At 44.7% G+C, this 19,524-nt stretch overlaps 1 protein-coding gene across 1 annotated transcript in view; it reads right to left on the reverse strand.

Moving 5' to 3' along the window:
* Nucleotides 1–19,524, reverse strand: part of CACNA1H (calcium voltage-gated channel subunit alpha1 H) — a 1,553,446-nt gene that overhangs the window by 605,885 nt on the left and 928,037 nt on the right. The window contains exon 8 of the mRNA XM_085629001.1: nt 15,955–16,047. Within this exon, the coding sequence (XP_085485127.1) occupies nt 15,955–16,047 (93 nt within the window). The remainder of the gene's footprint in view (nt 1–15,954; nt 16,048–19,524) is intronic.

Raw genomic sequence — 19,524 nt, forward strand, 5'->3', positions numbered from 1 at the left:
ATCATAAATCTAACTCCAGCACTGCCCTTTATCAGGCCCTGCTATCTGCAGCCTTAAGAAAATTATATAAAACAAACACAGCCTTCCCTTGACTTTAAAAGAAAAAGGTGACACTGTGCTTTAAAAAAAATGAATTTAAGTGAAGAAGCTAATGGTAGCTTGCAATGGAGTGGTTGCTACACCTGAATTAGACAAACTCTCCTGAACATGGGCACAGGTCTAGCACTGTGAAAATAGGAGCCCCTCTCCCCACAGTTCTTCCAACATAGTGCCAAGCTCCCTAACATTTTATGCAATCCTGTAATCTTGTGTCAACAATATATATCCATTTTCTTGGTGTTGTACACAAACAGAAGAATGTAATGGCCTCCTCTTGGTGGAGGGCCATGCTGAAGATGTTCGAATGGAACATCTGCATTCCATCAATTATGGATGCTTACTTATGGCATTGATAAACAATGTTCTAATATAATTATAAAATACTCACTTGATAAACTTTCCACCCAACCATTAAGGAAGTCTGCATTGGTTAGGAAGTATGCTTCCACTTATAGCTGCATTTTAACCTAGTACGTGAGGATATATTCCTTTCCTTCTCTGTGTGAAGTTATTTCTAATAAAATGGCAGGAAAGTGTGTGGGTTTGTGTGTTTCACGGTGGGATCAATAACAAGAGGCCAGGCTCCCTCAGTCAGGAGAGTTTCTCCTCCTTGGCCCCACTCCATTGCATGTGACCAGCCTTTTTCCTAATTATATGATGGTGCAATGCTACGTGGCGCACCTTCCTGCACAAAACCATTCTGAGAGACTTTTCCCTCTTTCTATGTGTGCTACAGAATGCAGCACACATAGAAAAAGGAAGTAAAGAGGAGAAATTAAGATATTTCTCCTTGTTGCGCCTATCCTGGGGAGGCTTATCTTTTTGGCGTATTCCCAGGTTTATCAGGTTTGGTAATTATGGGAATGCATCAAAAACCATGGAAGTTGCATGGGAACACCCAACGCAACGCCAATGGAACGCCTCTCTGGCACAGAGTAATGCAACGCAGCGATTTGCTCTGCGTTGCATTACAACATATTTTTGAAGCCCTTCAAAGCCACACAAAGTGGCTTTGTGTGGCTTCAAAAATATAACTAAGAGGTTTATGTCACACATGTACCACGTTGCATGTGGCAAGCATGATTCAAAGCTCTCATAAATATGCTTCACTGTCTTTTGGCACAACCAGGAGGCAGTGCCAGTGAATCGCTTGGTAGCACCATTTTCAATTTTTTGGTGTGATTAAGTTCCTTTAGTTTCGGGCTGAAGGAAGTTAGGCCCTGCAAGTTTAACTAGAATAGTTAAGGGGCCACGCCTTGTGTTAATGGCCTTAACCTTTTTTTTTTTTTAAATGTATCTATGAATTTTTAGCACCACTGCGGGGGATGCAGCCAATCACCGATAATGTACAACCAAAATTGAGGGTACATAATATATTGCAACTAAAGAAGGGGTGCACTCATAATCTTCTAAGAACAGTACCCTGTATTCCTGGACCCACATCTTACTCCCCTTTCTAGGGAAAATATCTTGTGATGCATGTTGGGTACAGGGATACCCGATGGAACTAGAGATTCTGCCCCCCCCCCCCGCACCGCCTGGTATCCTTACACCAAAGAGGCAACGTGTAACAAGGCCTAACGGTCCAACTCAGACCTCTTGACTCCAGATCTGTTTCATTGAATACTACCTCTATTTCCACCTCCACTTCCTCTTATTGCTGCCCAATCTTTCCACCTCTTTCCACATACAGTCCACATGAATTTAGAAATCCCTCTCATGATCAGGAACTGTGCTAATTCTCTCAGAGTAATGGTGGCACTTTGGAAAGGGTCAGCCATTTCCTGCCTTTCAGCACCTGGTGAAAACCCGCCCCCAGCAGCCGAGGCGGCTCAGTAGAGAAACAGGTCGGCTGTCAGGAAACACTCATGTCTAGAAATAATGTCCATGGCTGTGTTTTTTTCTCCCTTGTATGAAATAAATTGCTCTGTGACATGGCAGAAGAAACAAACAACCGTGACTGATCCTTCTTTTGAGCGATTACAGGAACAAACTCAAGCACAGCAAGCCAGGAGCGGCCAAGGTTAGGGTAGTAAACACAGGGAGCGGATGGAGACCTCATTCTTGTGGTTTGGCTCTGAGTGCGGAAGCTGTGCATCACTCCGCGGACCAAGAGCTGTCAACGTCTGGATCCTGGCGCACACAGAGCCGCTATGGCTCCGCTAAGCCCGGTGTTCACACATCTACCGTATATCATTCCTTGCCCCTTATCACTGGAGTCAGCTGCCCTTGTCTATTCGTGCATGCTCTGACTTCACTCTTTTTTTAAAAAAAAAACCTGAAAACCTGGTTATTCACCCTATAATCTCACTTTCTACAGTGTGATATCCCCTGCTGCAAAGGCACCTAGAGATCCCCTTGGGGATGATTTGTGCACCAAATAAATGAATAAAATAAATAAATATCTACTAGAGCAGAGGCCACACACATTGTGACACTGCCTTGCACCCGGTGCATAGAACGAGGCAAGGAATGGCGTATGCAAAATATGTCACGTTGGCAAAAAAAATTATGCACTCGCCAATTTCAGGTCATATCCCTGAAAGAAATGGGACACGAGGGCTTTCTCAGGCATACACATAATTTCGGAAAAAAGGCAGACCAACAATCATCAGAGATAAATCAGCAACCCGTTTTCAGTGTTGAAAGTGCCGGCACCCACTTTTTTTTTTCTTTGTCAAAATACTTTGTTGGTTTTCACAGGGTATACAGAAAGCATATACTCGGTTAAGCGAGGGTGTCCAAATTTACATGTGGGGGTAATGCGCCTTTATGGACCCCATGAGCCCGATCAGGCATCCAGTGGTAGAAGAGAAAGGGACAGGCCAAGGAAGAGGGAAAGTGAAGAGAAAGGAGTAGAGGAGAGGGGGGGGGGGCACGGTTAGACGATACATATTTTGGCACACAGGAACATCATTGGCAACTTTACATACTTTGACGTATTGGTACGCATAAACAAAGTGAGACCCTTGACAGGTGCAGTGAGGGTCTAGCAAAGAGTGCCATCTTGTGGATGGGGGCTTTAAGAGCAGCCATTTTGTTGGTGATGGGTGGAGGTTCACAGAGTGCCAATAATCCTGGCATTGTTCCTGTGTTTTCATATGAGACTTCAGGATCAAAGATACAGACCTCCTCACAGCACCAATATTATCAAAGAACCCATCGAATCTCTATAGGTTCATATAATTTTTCTAAAATTATATGTTTACATACAATTCAATTAAAATATATTGATTCAATATAGGACAATGTTTTGGTGGCAGGGTCAGTGCTTAATTTGAGCCAGAGGTTGCAGGTGGAGCCCACCAACACTCATTTTTGAGGACAAGCACTTATTTTATCTCAAGAAACTTTGAGCCAGAGCAAGAGAGAGGAAAACACAAACGGAGAAAGATAGAGGAAGAGAAAGACGGAAAAAGCAGTGACTTAAGGAAAATACACAAATAAAAACAAACCTGAAAGAGTGAGATAAAGAGGCCAGGAGTGTCTGGTGGTGGATTGAAGAGGCATGAGGTGGAATCAAAATTACATAGCGTTGGTACTTGGCACCCCGACCTTCGATGGGGCCGGCCGCAGACTTCTGAACAAAACTTTAGGCACCAGCACTTATTATTTTACAAATTAAACACTGTGAGTGGCCAATGGTAAAACGTAGGAAACTTCAGCAATAAAAATCCACTTTTATATTTATTTTGCAGACCTGCTTTGCCACAAAATGTTGGAGAGTAGTGGAGTGGTGCCATACACACAGAGAAGTGTAAATGGTAATTTTATTAGTGGAACCTCTCTCAAAATTATTTGAAATACAAAAGTATTAGGAATTGTATGAAATTTTGCAAAATGAAGGAAAATGTCAAGTTCCATAATTATTTTCAACTAGAAGACCTTTACTTTGTGTAGCTTTGAGGAGAAACCGTTTGCAATCAAAAAATTTTTAAAACTGTTTACTGCTCTGATATAAGAGCTGTGAAGAATGAGTTTTGTTTTTCATTGCCCTGGAGTCAGAATATTGGAAAACATTTATTTTGAAGCAGTGCAAGGGAAGGTTATGACCAATTCCTGCACCCACATCTCCAAAGAGCAGAAGAAGGCAGTGGAATGGAAAATTACCGATTTCTGTCTCCACTGGCTCCTGCACATATGCAGACCTGAGTGAGACAGAAATCGTGGTGATGCTCTGGTACCTACAACGGTTTTACAGCTGGACCACAAAGGACCCCAAAGGCCACATTTACTATGGTGCTGCACAGATGCTCAAGAGAATCTCAGCAATGCAAAATGTTGTGAAGCATCGCAAAGCTGCACAAACAGCAGCAACAGATCAACTTTGACATGCAACAGCTATGTTGCTTTGCACTTGTTGCACCCAAAACCATTTGCACCACCCGTGCTAATATACGCAAGGCAGGCGTGCTCTGGGTGCGCCAGTTCAAAAATCTTGGCTTTTGTTGCAAAGACAGGTTTACTAAAATGGCGTGATCTGGTTTGGCTAAAGCCAAACAAAAGCAGGTGCAAGTCAGGGGTCATGGGGTTTACCGCCTGCTATACCGACATGTAAAATGTGTGCTTTACCCTAAAGCATGCATCTTCATTGCCTGGCCATTGTGGTGGTGTCTACACGTGGGCATTTCTAATGGAGGTTGTACTTCCAGTACAAATCTTAGGCTACTCAGTGGAGAGGCTCCTTTGCGTCACAGCGTGAGGCTCTGCATGATGTAGGATATGCAGATTTAGATTGATCACCGCCAATGACATCATCGCCAAGCGACTGTTATTAACTCTGGCGCTACTCATGTGGGGTAAGCGAGTACCCAAATGCCAAGACATCAGAATGAAAGGTACTCAAACATCATTGAACCATGCCTGAAACTGAAACGAGATAGCATGACCCAGAGGGGGAGGTAAGGCAAGAGTGTGTCAGGTGGCAGTAATTTTTTTTCCAAATTGTTTTCATAGAAAGGAGAGAGGGATGGTCAGATGGGGGAAGATGAAGTGGTAGGACACCAGAGCCTAAATTAACTAAGGGTTGCTCGGGGACATGCGTGGCGCTTCCTAATCTTGTGGTGCGCATCCAGACCATTTATATTGGTAATTAAATTAATGCAAAGATTTGTGGTGATCTGGCCACTTAATCGCCCACATAATCTTTAACACCACATTTATGGAGGTGCCTGAGAAATGTGGAAGGGGAAGAATGGTAATTTTGTATCTTACGCTCTATGATGCATTTTTCCCTTTGCAACTCATCCATCAGAGTAACACTAGTCACAGCTGAGAGGATACAACACCTTTTCAAAGAAAGCTTGTCCTCAGTAGGTCATAAATATTCTGCTATTTCTCTTATGCAGATTAGTTCTGAACCACTGACCTCATCTGAGTCTAATTATTAATATTTTAAATGAATCACTTCATCATAAAGTTAAATTTTTTATCAACAGTATTTCAACTGTGATATCACATCCACCCTGCTTGAGGAGCACAAAGAAAGATGGGAAAGGTTTTCAGTGCTTTGTATAGTGATACTAAGTTTCACCAGTTTATTTAAATTAAAAATACCTATCAATAATGTTCTGTGCAAGAACCATCACCGCAATCATCATATGAGCATGTGTGTATTCATTTGATAGATCATTCGCATAATATATACTAAGCAATGATTTTTTATCCAATGGCAAATACATTTTTCCTTAAACTCTGTGCAAGTTGTTAAGCAGTTTTTAACCGAGTGTGGGGTGAGAGGGGGACTCTTCCCAATATGGCATTCTATAATACAGTTGAGGAAAGTCTGTATGAGTCCATGTTTAAAACTCTGGTGTTTCCTCCCTCCAGCTGATGTCTATGCATTTCAACCCTCTTGATGGGCACCTTCATCAGGATGGGTACTAGTCAAGGTAAACCGTGTTTATCAAATTATGTTAGAAATCAGTTCTTTGTGAGGATTTGCGGTGTAATCTGGTGATTTCAATCTGGTTATTTACTTCTCATTCTAATTGATCAATTTTGCCAAGTAAATTAGCCTTTGTGCAGTCTGTGCTTGAAGTCATGGATCCGAGGCTTAGAATTACACGGCGTCAGGTGTTTGTTGAGTAATTCAGCTCAGTGAGAATACCATTCGTGTCATTGGATGGTTCTTATTGCTGCGCTTGAAGGCACACCTTGCTCCATATCATGATTAAGGCGGTTGAAAGCAATCCTTCATGCATGGGTGAAGCTCCAAAGTGAAACTTCCACTGTTGCGTAATCACTCAGTATATTCCCTCCAAAGCCCTGCTTCCACTTCACTTTTGGTTATCCCACGCTTTAAGAGTGTTTAAAGAGTCAGCAAAGCCTTCTCTTTCCTGCCTGCTAAGGCTTGGAATGAGCTCCGTCGAGACCTGCACTTGATCGCTTCTGAGATCACCTTCAGAAAAAAAATGAAAACTGGGCGGTAGTAGGTTTTCTGCTGTTTGGTTGCGTACCTGGGCTATGCACACTAGCACCGGGACACCCCTTGGAGTAGACTCGCTCTCTATATGTCTATCATTCATTCATTTTCAAGGAGGAAGTTGGAACAAGGGGAGGGGATTTGAGACAGTCAATCCAAGACGGGTGGTGATCAGGTATGGGGATTACACCTTAAAAGATCAACACTTCTTATATTGTAGCTATGCAGCTGGAACCCAAGCACATTTTACCAAAACATTTAGTAGGTAAAGGCAAGTACATAAGAATGCTGCATCAAGTTCATAGCAAACCACAGCATTACCGGTAGTAAAGAGCGATTAGTCACTCTGCAGCATCCAGCAACCTAAATACTGAGATTCAGTATCACAGATCCATTAAGCTTTGTCTATGGAACCAATAAATTGAAAGGTGAGGCACATAGGTGATGCTTTGGGACAGAGCTAGAGCACATGGCTGGCGTAGACCAGAATTTTTATTCAGGCAATTTCTCTTTAAAGAGTTGTGCCAACACAACTGTTGACCAAACCTAAAGCCAAAAATATACATAAAGAAGGCTATCGGCCTATCTCTTTTAACCATTGTTTTTCTTCGAGCAGCATCTTTAAACCACTAGCTTGGGACTTTGGTGGTTTACTTCTTGGCTCAGCCCATCGGAGTAGTCATCTCTCATCTAAGTCTATTGGCTGTTTCACTGTGTACTTCCGTTTCCACTTGATTTCTTGCATTGATCTTCATGAGGACTACTTTGCAAGGGTAGCCTTCTTGGACTGCTACTATTGGCTCTCTCCCATGTGTCTCGCTCTGATGTGCTAACACTATGAGTTAGCAGATTAAACCCAGGCCTTTTGGCTTTGCTAATGCTTGCTATTTTTTGTTGTTTTCTTGCAATTGTTACAAATATTGGCTCCTCAAACAGATGTGACTCATAACTTTCAGGGCATTTTCTACCCATACATCATCTTTTAGTGTAAATATAGCAGAATACCTAATAAAATAAATCCGATAGAAGAGTATTGATTCCAATAAAACAACCTGAATAACATTTCACGTACCTTCTCGCTTTAGCAGACAAAAAAATGTTGACTACATATTCCACTCATTTTCTTTTTACAACGATTGCTCTTTCTGCGAGAAACCTAGATTATCGTAATTGGTTTTTATTGCTTATGTATAATATTATGGATATCAGTGCATCCAGTGAAAGGTATATTAGATTATTTTTAAGTTTGTTCTTTCAAACAGTCCACCTTAAGGGACTTTACAGTCTGAAAAAAACTGACATAAAATGTTTCCATTTTCATGGGCAATTTTAGGATCCTTCTGTCTCCTATTCATGAATGCCAAGTCATGCACCTCTCACCCACCTGCAGATGTTACTGTAGAAGACTGTAAGGGATGCATGCAGAGCACAAAATGATATTAACAGCAGTTCTATGCATAATTAGCTGTCCGCACATAGATATGCTTCATCTTGCTTTGAGAAATGTGCCAATTGGGGAAAGAGTGTGCCATAGACTCTGCCTTTCTACAGGCTCTGACCCATCCAGGCCCCTAAACCTAAGACTGATCATGTGATTGGAGGTGGGGCAGAGAGCAGACTCTCTTCATCTCATTCTATTTCTGGTGGGCTGCACCAGAGCCACAGTAGCATGCCCAAAAGGCGCAGTGCTTAATTTGTAATTTGTAATTTGTAATTTAGGGGCCACTTTTTTGGCTTTAAAAGCCAAAGAAGCGGAGATAAAAATATCGCCCTATCAACAACAGGGTGCTAACATGCAAAATCGCATGTTAGCACCCTTTTTCACTACGCTTCCCTTTGCATCTCTAATGAGATGCAAAGTGGGCGTTCCAGAGCAAAATAATAGGAGAAATGTCGCTAAGCGACATTTCTCCTATTATCAAGCTTCACGCTAACCCTGTTAGAGACAAAAAAAGCAGCCCTAACCACGGTTAACGCTGCTTTTTTACGTCTGCTGATTTTCAGAGTTAGCCATGTAATCCAATGGGAGGTGGATTACATGGCTAAGTCCACCATGGGCTATCAACAAGGATATCCCTATCCTTGTAGTTTTATCGCTGCATTACCAGTGATAACCTCCCAAAATGCCGCTATCGCTGGATTTTTTATCGCCTAGGCGGTTAGCGTTGTTAATAACGCGATAACCAGGCGATATTATCCAGGGATAGCGGGCGTTAAAAAAATTAACGCTAAGCGCCCTTAGCGTTAATTTTCCCTGTTCCTTGTTAATATGCCCCTAAATAAGTGCCAGGGCTATCATCAGGAGACCACCTGCCATGCTGCCAGTAATAGTAATGAAACAACTACTAACCGTCTCACTCCTCCAAGTGTGACAATTCAGACTTTTCCAGGCCCTCAAAGCTATAAGAATGGCTTGGATGACAGGTGGTAGTCATTTTGAATGCCTATTGAATTAATAATTGACTGTTGTTGTCATCATCTGAGACAGTGCCACCTTGTGGCAGACTGTCACAAGCGCCGGTGTTGACAATTAAGTACCGGTGCCAAGCACCAGAAACCACTAGCTCAAATTAAGCACTGCAAGAGGGTAAGCCCTAAAAGGTCCATTGGTGCCTAATCTGTGTGGACACAAAAGCCAAATTACAAAAGCCTTGCATTGGAGCTCCATCACGAAAGGAAATACATTTGAACCATTTTTGCTGTGAGCGTAAATAATATATGGATGGGTCAAATATTAGTTTCATAAGGGTATATATGGTAAAACTCTTACATATTATTTTTGCTATTTTTACATAATAAGTTCATATCAATTTATTTACTTTTCACATGTGAAAGATGGTGCCACGGCAAAAGCAGCTTGTGTCATTTTTTTCATCACATATGCGATATCAACAGTGCAAATCAGTTTGTTAACATAAAATGATTGCACATGCAGCAGGCTACATTCTTACAATTGTCTAAAAATCTATATGACACCCGTAAAATTCAGTGGTAACAGTTGTATTGCACATGTCTAGCAATGATTCCCTATGGTTTTGCAATATGGAATAGGCTCATATTTGATTGCTCCTTTCCTTATAACATGTGGCAAAATAGCGTAAAATGCATTATCTGCCATGTTATCGCAACTGTTCAAATTGTCTCTGATAGGGCCGCGATAGCTTCGTTTATCTGTGAGGTCATTGCGCTGAACCAGGATCACCCTAGTTTTGCTGGAGTTGCACGGATCCTGCCATCTGAGCCTGTGATCTGGGTAGCTCTGCTGTTCTTGGTAGCACTAGTATTCAAGGGCACTAGTGTAATTGAGAGAGCATCTTCCAGGGTTAAGCAGACCTTGCTTTGAGAGAAAGTGTGATCTGTGAGTAAGAGGCCCCAATCTGAAAGAATTTGCGGGGAATTAATTTAGTAGTACTTTCTAGGAGTAAACTAAGGGGTATATTCACAAAAACGTGTGATAACTACAGCAAGAGTAGCTTAATGCAACTCTCAACATCGCAGCCTATCGCTGGAAAATTAAGCCGTGCCAACCAAGTATTCACAACGCGGCGGTAGCATGTAATATTCACCAGATAACGCGTCAAATGGCCGCGCAAAAATCAATGCCAGGCCTCAAAAATGCGAAAGGCAAACGTAAAAACTCATGCGATGAGGCCAATCGCGGTACAAAAAGTAGCGAAAACCAGCCACTGGCCTGCAAATCCCACACGTCTGGCGGGAACATGCACCATAAAAACCACAGAAACAACACACCAGAAACAAGCCAAAGCACGTAGCAACATGGATGCACCCTGACCCAGCGCAGAGGCCAACGTGAACCCCACAACCCCCACAGACCACCAGCAAGGAACAACGGGGTCCGGGAAGGCCAAGGAGAAGAGGGAGAGGAAGACGGGGTGCAGACCGCAGGAAAACAAGACCAGCGTCACAGAGGTGACAGAACACTACCAGCAACTGACCCACAAGCAGACCACCTGGAATACAGTCGAAGTGCCTAGGAGGCCAATTGAGGAGGCCAAGAGGCGCTGGCATGACATGACAACCTAAACCAGGCACAAACCCGCTGCCAACAGGAAGGCAGCAACGGTGACAGGAGGTGGTAGTCCTGCACCACAGGAGGAGCTGAAGGAAACCGAGGCCACAGTCATTAGTGTGGAGACAGTGCAAGGAGTAGGGAGTACGGTCACAGCTCGAGAGGACCTGACACAACATTAACAGGGAGAGTAACGGACTGGGAGGACGGGGGGAGATGGGCACAATGGCATACAGGCACAACGAGGTGTAGCACACTGCACACCCACAATTACCCAAGATCATGTCCCTGATCCCCTTGGCACAATGCAGCATACACACATAGCAAGAACAGCACACCCACATTGATGACAACGTGGTACAATGCGCAAAGCCGACACTGCAGAACAGAGGACACAACTGGCTCCGCACATGCACAGAAACATGCCTACCGCATCTGACAGAGCAGGAAACTGTGAAATGGAAATGTACGTGTACGACCTCACATCGTCATGCATACAACAAGACCACAGGGACACACGCAGATATTATGTTGAAATTACGGGCAAGTGCGCCCGGCCCCTTTATTGGCAGGGCCACATGTACAGTGACGCCTGTGCTGGATGTGTGTGGGGTGAGTGTAAGCCAGCCCGCACGGAGTGCTTGGGTTTGGCAACCACTTCAACAGTGGACACCAGTGCAATGGAAACTGAAAACACCTGCATAACAGAGTCAACTGCTGAGCAACATGGAGGGAGACAGAGAAAGTCCAGAGGACACACAACATGCAAACAGAAGTGTCCTTGAGTTACAGTGCACTGAGGTTGGGGCACTACAGCTGAGCGCGCCCATGTAAAGAAAAAGTCTTGGATTGTGTCCCCTCGAGATATTCCTGGTGCAGATGCAGTGGGGTATGTTAGACCTGCATCATCTTCTTCATCAACGTCCCAGGTCTCCCACACTGCTTGAGGTGACATTGCTGCGCAACCTCTCCACAACACAAAACTCAATCGGTAACGAACGATGGCTTGCGGTGCACTGAGTCAGTGGCACCTGGAGTGCCGAGCAGGGTATCAGTCTGATGATGGCATCCACGACAGGTGTGAGCAACTCCATAAGTCTGTCAAGACCACCGTTTCGACTCTGGCAGATGGCAGTTGGAGGTGGTCCTGGCGGTGGTAGCGTGAGCCTTCTGCGGTGATGCGACGTCCGGGCCGGTCAGGACTCAATTTGATGTGTGAGCCCTGGTGGACCGCAGTTGAGGCCGGAGGCAGCGGACAGCGCAGGGCCACAGACACATGGCGTTGATGACCCTAAGGCCATCGCCTCAGAGGCCATCCAATATCTCAGAAGAAGGGGTCCCGGACATGACCAGCACAGAGTTAGTGGCCCCGGATGCACTGCGGCCAGCACAGGTACCCAGCCACGGGACGGTGACTTGCGGTGCAGTCAGATGGGCCTTGCGACCTGAGCGGGTCCTCATCAATGTCCGAGGTGTATGTTGCGGAGGGTTGCGGGGGACAGTGGAAGGTGTCCTCCAGGGCATGATGCAGAGGGTGGAAGCTGTCCGGAAGCAGCAAATGAAAGGGTGGAATGCCACGGCCTCTTTTTCACCACAAAGTCAGTATCACCGCCATGATGGTGATGACAACCCCAAGTCCATGGACTCAGTCGCCACCAAAGTCCAACCAGAAAGTGTCCATGGGTCTCGGTGAATAGACATAGTGGCACCGGGACTGAAAGGGGATGCAGTCTGCGATGAGGCCTGTACAATGACATCAAGTCAGCCATAAATAAACCAAGGGTGAATTCGAAAGTGTGTGTGACCTATTTGACTGCAGTGTACGCCAGGGGCAGCGGTCAGCAAAGGCCCACAGCCAAGTGCTGTTGGGATGCTATGCACATGGTTGCTGCCACCTGACCAAAGGGAGTATAGTGAAGTAGACTCTTCCTTTTTGTGCGTACACGGACAATGTATGATCAAGACTCAGTTCTACATGTGTGACCTACTTGTCCATAGTGTGGGCCGAAGGCAGTAGTCAGCAGGGGACCACACCCACTGGTCGTTGGCTCGCGATGCACAGAGTTAGTGACAACAGGGCAGTTGTCGGTAGTGTTCGATCGCCTCCGTAATGATGATCCTATTCCCTCCGGACTGCAACGCGTCATCCTCTTACGCCGCTCCTTGCGTGCGATGAGATGTATTCTGCCTTTGAATAATCGATGTTCAGTTCCAATTCTGTGACCTACTCGTGTGCAGCGTAGGCCGATGGCAGTAGTCCGCGTAGGCCCACAGACACGTGTGGTTGTAATGCTATGCACAGACTTGGTGGCACCACATCGAAGGGAGTATAGTGACATGAACTCTGCCTTAAATGATGTTCACTGCCATGGTGTAATCAAGACTCAGTTCCAAATGTGTGACCTACTTGACAGTGGTGTAGGCCAGAGGCGGCAGTAGAGTACGTCAACGAGAAAGGACTAAAGCGGGCCTGTGTCGTGGAGGCCGTGATGGTCTGAGGAGTCTGCCAAGGTCGCGGGCCTCGGGCTTGGAGCTTGCGCAGGCACGTGATGGGCCCTCCATGACACACGCCGGTGTCGGAAGGTGATCAGTGTGGCTCAGCTGCGCAGGGGCGGGCCTGACAGGTTTGGGGTCCAGTGGGCCAAGGTACGCAGGTGCACAGGATCGCAGGCAACTCCGCTCACGAGGATGGCGTCGGCCCTGACAGAGACGTTGGGCTTTCCAGAAGAGGACCACGCCCAGGGCTACATGCTTTTTATTCACACTCCTACGCTGGCCTGACGTACGCCGGCCATCCCAATCCGCTCACGCTTACGGGGTGGGGGCGTAACTGGCAACATTTCCGTGAACTCCCCCACTGGCTGGGGTGACATGGTTGCGTCCACTGTCCACTACACTCCATACGCCAGAGGTGTATGTCACCATGGATATGGGTGTGTTCGGCATACTGCAGTCTGTCCAGCACATCTCCGCCACTCTTGGCATTGTGTACTTTCCCAATCCTGGTTCTCCTGCATCCTTCACACATGCCTGGTTGCCACCTCTCCCCACATTGGGCTAGTCTGTGGCTGAGGTGCCATGCCATTGATGGCTCATGTTCACGGCTTGCCCAGGTTACCATTGTGAATTGTTCTGTCGTTTCTGGTGGATCGGCATGTTGTTTTGTATGTTGGTTTTGATTTTGTGACGTGTGCATTGCCAGAGTGGTGAGTTGTATGGTTGTGGAGTTGAGGTGAGTGGGGTGTTCATTTGGAACTTGCCAAGGGGCTGTGTATTTTCCTTGGTGCCATCCTGGGAACGCTGGTTGCTGATGGACTGTCGGAGGATGAAGGAACCATGCACACTGGCTGGGTATTTGGAGGCAACATTGGTGGAGGTTCCACGGTGTTCAGATGTTGCCTGCACATTGATGTGACACGTGTGCTTTCTGTTGTGGTGATTGTGTGCTGTGTCACTAGGGGGCACAGGTATGACATGTGTGCTGCGGATTGCCCCCAACACGTGCGTGCATCCAGCTATGGTGTATGGTCCTTGCTTGGTCTCCAGCGGATCCTGCGCATTGTGTTGGACATATAGGGACTGGGGTACCAGTCTGATGGTGATGTCCAGGACAGGTGTGAGGGACTTGGTTGTGGCTGGCTGTGAGACTCATCTGACTTTGGCGGGTGTTGGTTGGGGGGTACCAGGGGCCAACAGGTGCAGCACAGCCAGCAGCTTTGTGTGGGGTGGGTTGTTGGTTGTCCGCTGTGTTGGTGCCGTCGGCCTGTTGGGGGATGTTGGTCAGGATGCGTACGATGGTTGTCCTTTTGTGCCTGTAATGGGCAATGACATTGTCAGGTGTTGGTTCTGTGAGGCTTGTGCGTTTCCTGGGGGTCCGCTGTCTTTGTCTGCGCAGCCTCTGTGGTGGTCTGGGGGGGTTCTAGGTGGGTGTTGGGGTCCTGGGGTGGTGGCGGTGGGTGTTGTGGCCCGGACCGCATGACCAGTGGCCCATGGCATCTGTTGTCCTTCCGATGTGGCTGTGGGCATGGCTTCCTTTTGTGGTGCAGGCTGTCGTCTGCCTTTGCACCAGGTCTGAGCAGGTGTTAGTTTCCGGGTGCTAATGCGCCTTATCGCCTGTTTTGTGTTCTTATCGGCGATCTGGCTGGTCGTTGAGAATGTTGAGGTGTGGTGTTGTCGCGGCTTTTCGCACGGGAACGCCTACACTGCATCTCATTAGCGATAGTTGCGGGGGTCATATGTGGCGATGATTTTTGCGGCTGCTATCGCGGGTATACTGGTGCTGCGGGCTGTTAACACCAGCTTGTGATTTGGGCGATAAGTTTATCACAACTTTGGCTGCGATAAAGTGCTGTTAACTCGGCGATAAATCCTTGTGAATATTCCCATAAGTGTATTACATGAGTGAGTCACACCTTTTCACAGCTAAATATTGTCGAATTCAGCCTCAAACATTATGGGCCTGATTACGATGTCGGCGGTCCCGACACGGCCATTACAATGCGACTGCACATGGTGCGGTCACATACTCCTATTTCTCTATTGGAGCTTGTACTGCAGCTGTAAACGGGCCGTAGCACAAACTCCCATGCAGAAATGGGAGATTCTGTTAATCCCTGTACTGCGTGGCTGACACCTCAAGGTGCCTGTCACACGGTGCAGGGATTAATAGGGAGGCACCATAGGTGCCCCCTCTGCCGCCAACCGAAGGCCGTGGAGTAATGGGGGTCCTGCTAGGGACCCCAAAAGTCACTTTCAACAGGCTTTCCATGTCGGGAAGTCCGACATCGAAAGCCTGTCGGAAACCGACATCGTAACCTGGACGGCGGAAACACAGTCCTTAGGGATTATGTTGGGGCCTCCGACTGGCTGGCGGGCTCCTTGAACCCGTCGGAATCCAGTTGGAATAATCGGCTGGTTTCAATTATGACCGCCTACTATGTTATTAGGCAAACAGAATTGTAACAGGAGTTGTTGGGTTCAGACCGATATCATAATCGACGCCTTAGATGGAACAGTTTTACAGAGATCATGCATCTGATACACCTACTCCTATTGCTCAAGTACAATTTATTCTGGTTTTTGCTTAACTTAGCTATGTTGATGTAATTTAATTTTGTACGGATGCCATTGTGTTTGATCAAAGCTATGAGGGGTAATATATTTATATTAAAAAACACCAATCATGTAAGGAAGAAACCAATTAGACAAATTAAAAGATGGCAGCCACACTATGGGGCAAAATCAATGGGTGTACCTTGCTTGAAAGCATTAGTGAGGCTGTTTGAGTTGTTTAGGTCTTTGTTGAATTTATCAGGGTTGGTGGTTGACCACTAGTCACACAGAAACAAAACACATTTCACAAGCTTAAGATGGAAAGCATGCTAAAGAGAACAATACTTACGATTATAAGTAATATAAAATATATAAAATTGTAAAAAGAGTGGGCATCCATAACATAGTACATGATGTCAACCCAGCCTTCCAGGGTTATAACCTAGAGAGAGACAGAAAAAGAACATCAAGAGTTAAGAATGGAAGAAAAAATGGTTTTTATTTAATACAATGGCTACAGTACCCCCTGCCATACATTATAAGAATATTGCAAGTCACCGAGGAATTCAATATCCACATAGAAGAACGAGGCTGAAGGCCAAGTTCCTTTACAAGGTTATGGATCTCTGAGGTGACTTGCAATAATATCCTTATCATGTATGCCAGGGGGTACTTTTTTCCCGATAATACAAGGTCACACCACTTACTTTCCCACAGACCACTTAAAGGCCTTGTGCGTAGCTCTTTTATCTGAAGAAGCAAGCATGTTTGCAAACATGAAGAATAAAAATAGAACCTCTAGTGCAAAATTAAACACATCAAAACCGTTCACTTATTTGTTGCAAACAGATATTAGAAACAGTTCAATACTAGTCACTTTTTCAAAAATGTTTACAAACATGCAGAAAGAGTCTATCTTTTCTCTAACTATCTAAGGAGTGCAAAAAAGAAACATGATCTGTCTGCTTGCCAATGCAAGCTAATAAATACATCAGAAGAAAGAAAAGCAATGTTTGGTTTTCCTTGCTTTAAACAGCTGCTTCAATTATGGCTGTGACTTGACCTTCCACCTTGGCTGCTGGCTCTGGCAGCAGGCAGTGTGATGTCAGAACTGGACTGGAATAACTTAACTTCATGCATCACAAGTCGCTGATTATAAAGAAATTAGAGACTGGGGTTTATGCAGGAATTACAGAATCCCATGTATTATAACCTGATTACATAAAATTGCCCCGAATCAGGCCACTGTTGCAGTCAACTTTGCACCTTTTCACTGACAGACTAATTTAAACATTAGATTTGCTAAGAGGACTAGTTTAAAAACGTACTTTTTGTTCAGTGATTGCAAAAACTGATGCACAATTATGTTAGAAGGTCGAAAACGTATGTAATATGGCCTATGATGGCAACTGCTTGCTGCTAGCAGAGTTATTTGAGCTTTTGTAATAGGGATCTGTAATTTGTGCATTAAAAGAAATAAGAGACATTAAAATAAAGTTCAGAAAGGCATTGGTGGCAAGAGAGGGCTATAATAAGGGGCATACGAAATTTGCGGTTTTTATTTTAAATATATGCCATTTTGAAAAATAAGGTGTATTAAGGGAAATACAATTCAGTTTCTCCAGTAACTTTGCTCTGCAATGAAAAACCTTGCACACAAGAAACAGGCAGCAAACTGGTTTGGGAAGACAGTAACTCTTTTGAGGAAACAATGTCTCTTGGTGAGGCATTTTCAACCTGAACCAGTCTCCTCTGAGCAAAAATTATACAAAATGCTGTTATTACATTGTTATGTACTTGGAATTATCTATTGCTTATTACCTCTGATGTGGCATTGAATTGCTCTATGGTGAGTAGATGCAAAATTTCAAACTTTGCATTATAAAAAATTTGGAAATTGCTAACTGTAATGGAAATATATGTACGAGAACAGCACAAACTATCAATTTAGCAGTGCAAAATATTTTCCTTAACTCTATACTCTAACGAATGTCGACATTTTTTTTTTTTTTGCAAGAGCATTACATCAACTGCAATAATATAGGTTTGACTAACAAGACTTTGCTGTGCCCACTCTTAGAGCACTACTGACTTACTCCTTAATTTGATTCCAAACCTGTCAGGACCCATTTCCTGGCCTGGTCCCCATTCAGAAAAAGGCCAGCCCTCTCGGGGCAATTCGCCTCGAGGGACCCTAAAGCCAGGGTATTCAAAAAAGTCCAAAGCCAGAGAAAACTGCAGATGAGGTCACCAGACCCTATTATATGTTTTTTGTGTTGTATTGTGTTTATTTGTAGAGCACTCATTTGCAATGCTTCTTGGCACTTAGAGAACACACCAGAAAATAAGGCTCATTAAAAAGGAGATTACAACCAAAACAGAGGGAGGTTAATAGAAGAATAACTAAAAGACCAAGTGTAAAGAACAACGACCCCTCAGCAAATAACATTAACGGTTAAAAAGCCAAGTCTTCAGAACCCTCCTAAAACTAAGCAAGCCCGATCACTAACATTGATCCTACTGGTATTAGGGATAAAGAGTACAACCTCTTGAAGAGAACAAAGTGTTCAATTTGGTTTATGCCCACTAAATTGAATGGACAAGAAGTCAGGGACTTTCTGCTATTTGGCCCTGTGGGTAATTGTCAACGTTGAAAAATAACTCAGGCCTGAACTGGGAGTCAATGTACAGTGAACAAAATGTGGAAGTTGTGGTCGCGAGGGTCATGATGGGACCGGCCCAGCAATAAAAGTGCGACTACATTCTGTAGCACTTTGAACTTGTAATATGATTCTTCTAGTGTGGTCAGAAAATATGCATTAGCATAATTGAGCCATGACTGAACCAGGGTATTAAGAACTGGCACCTGATGCTGGGTGTCAATTATATGGCAGGATTCATATGAGTGCCTTAATTTGTAGGAACAAAACACTGGAGACTTGTGTCACCTGGTTGTCCAGGGAAACACTGACATCAATATGGATGCCTCAGTGGCAAATGGAGTAGTTTGTTTAACTTTATTTGCATGATTAATTAAAACCTTTGCAATTTCGTTTACATTTTAAAAATTAGCAAAGGGCGAAAAAAGGAAGGAAAAAAAAGGTCAAACTTTATATGCCATTGCTCCCTATGCAAATATTTAAAAAATTGCTACATTCATTCAGCAATCAAAAAGCGTTCGTTTTTTCCACTTATGGTATAAAAAGAGAGTTTCCCTTTCACCCTATGTGCCCCTATGGAGCATATGTGTCTTCTTGCCAGTCCCCATTAAATGGAATGCTGGTAGGAATTTAGAAACAATAGGAAACTTTTAAGGAAGAGCTATTCGAAGTTCCTTGTGCGTTGATTTTTTTCTCGATTTTTTCTTTTTCTTATAAAATCCTTGTTGATTTGTCAGTTGCAAATGGAGTAGGCCGAGGCAGGTGGCAAACCAGTCACTGAGGGTCTGATGACAGAGCTTCACAAGAGAGGTGTTAGTGGTAAGAAGCTCAGTCTTCAAAGAACTGAGCTACAGAAAGCTATCTGACATTCACTAACATGTCAGGGAAAGACAGTGGCAGCTAAGAGCTGCCAGCAAGAACCTTCTGATAGTCCCCAGGTTTAGGAAAACCAGATGGGCCTTCTCGCTGGCTGCGGCAAAACTTTGGAATTCCCTTCCTCTTTCAATCACAGCTCTGGAAACCCATCTTCTGTTCCGTAAGGCCTTGAAGACCTGGCTCTTCACTATTTCAAATCCGTAAGCCAGATATTTATGGGCACCTCTGTATCCTGACCCCTTTCCGCAGCGCCTTGACGCCCCTGGGCTAAGTTCACGCTTAACAAAACTTATATTCATTCATTGTGTAATTGTTTTTTGTAAATGCTGCAGTCAGATTTGTTAATAGGCTTGTTAGTCCCTCCTTAGTACAACCTTGCTTTC

The sequence above is a fragment of the Triturus cristatus genome, chromosome 10, assembly GCF_964204655.1.
Source record: "Triturus cristatus chromosome 10, aTriCri1.1, whole genome shotgun sequence".
NCBI classification, from domain to species: Eukaryota; Metazoa; Chordata; class Amphibia; order Caudata; family Salamandridae; genus Triturus; species Triturus cristatus.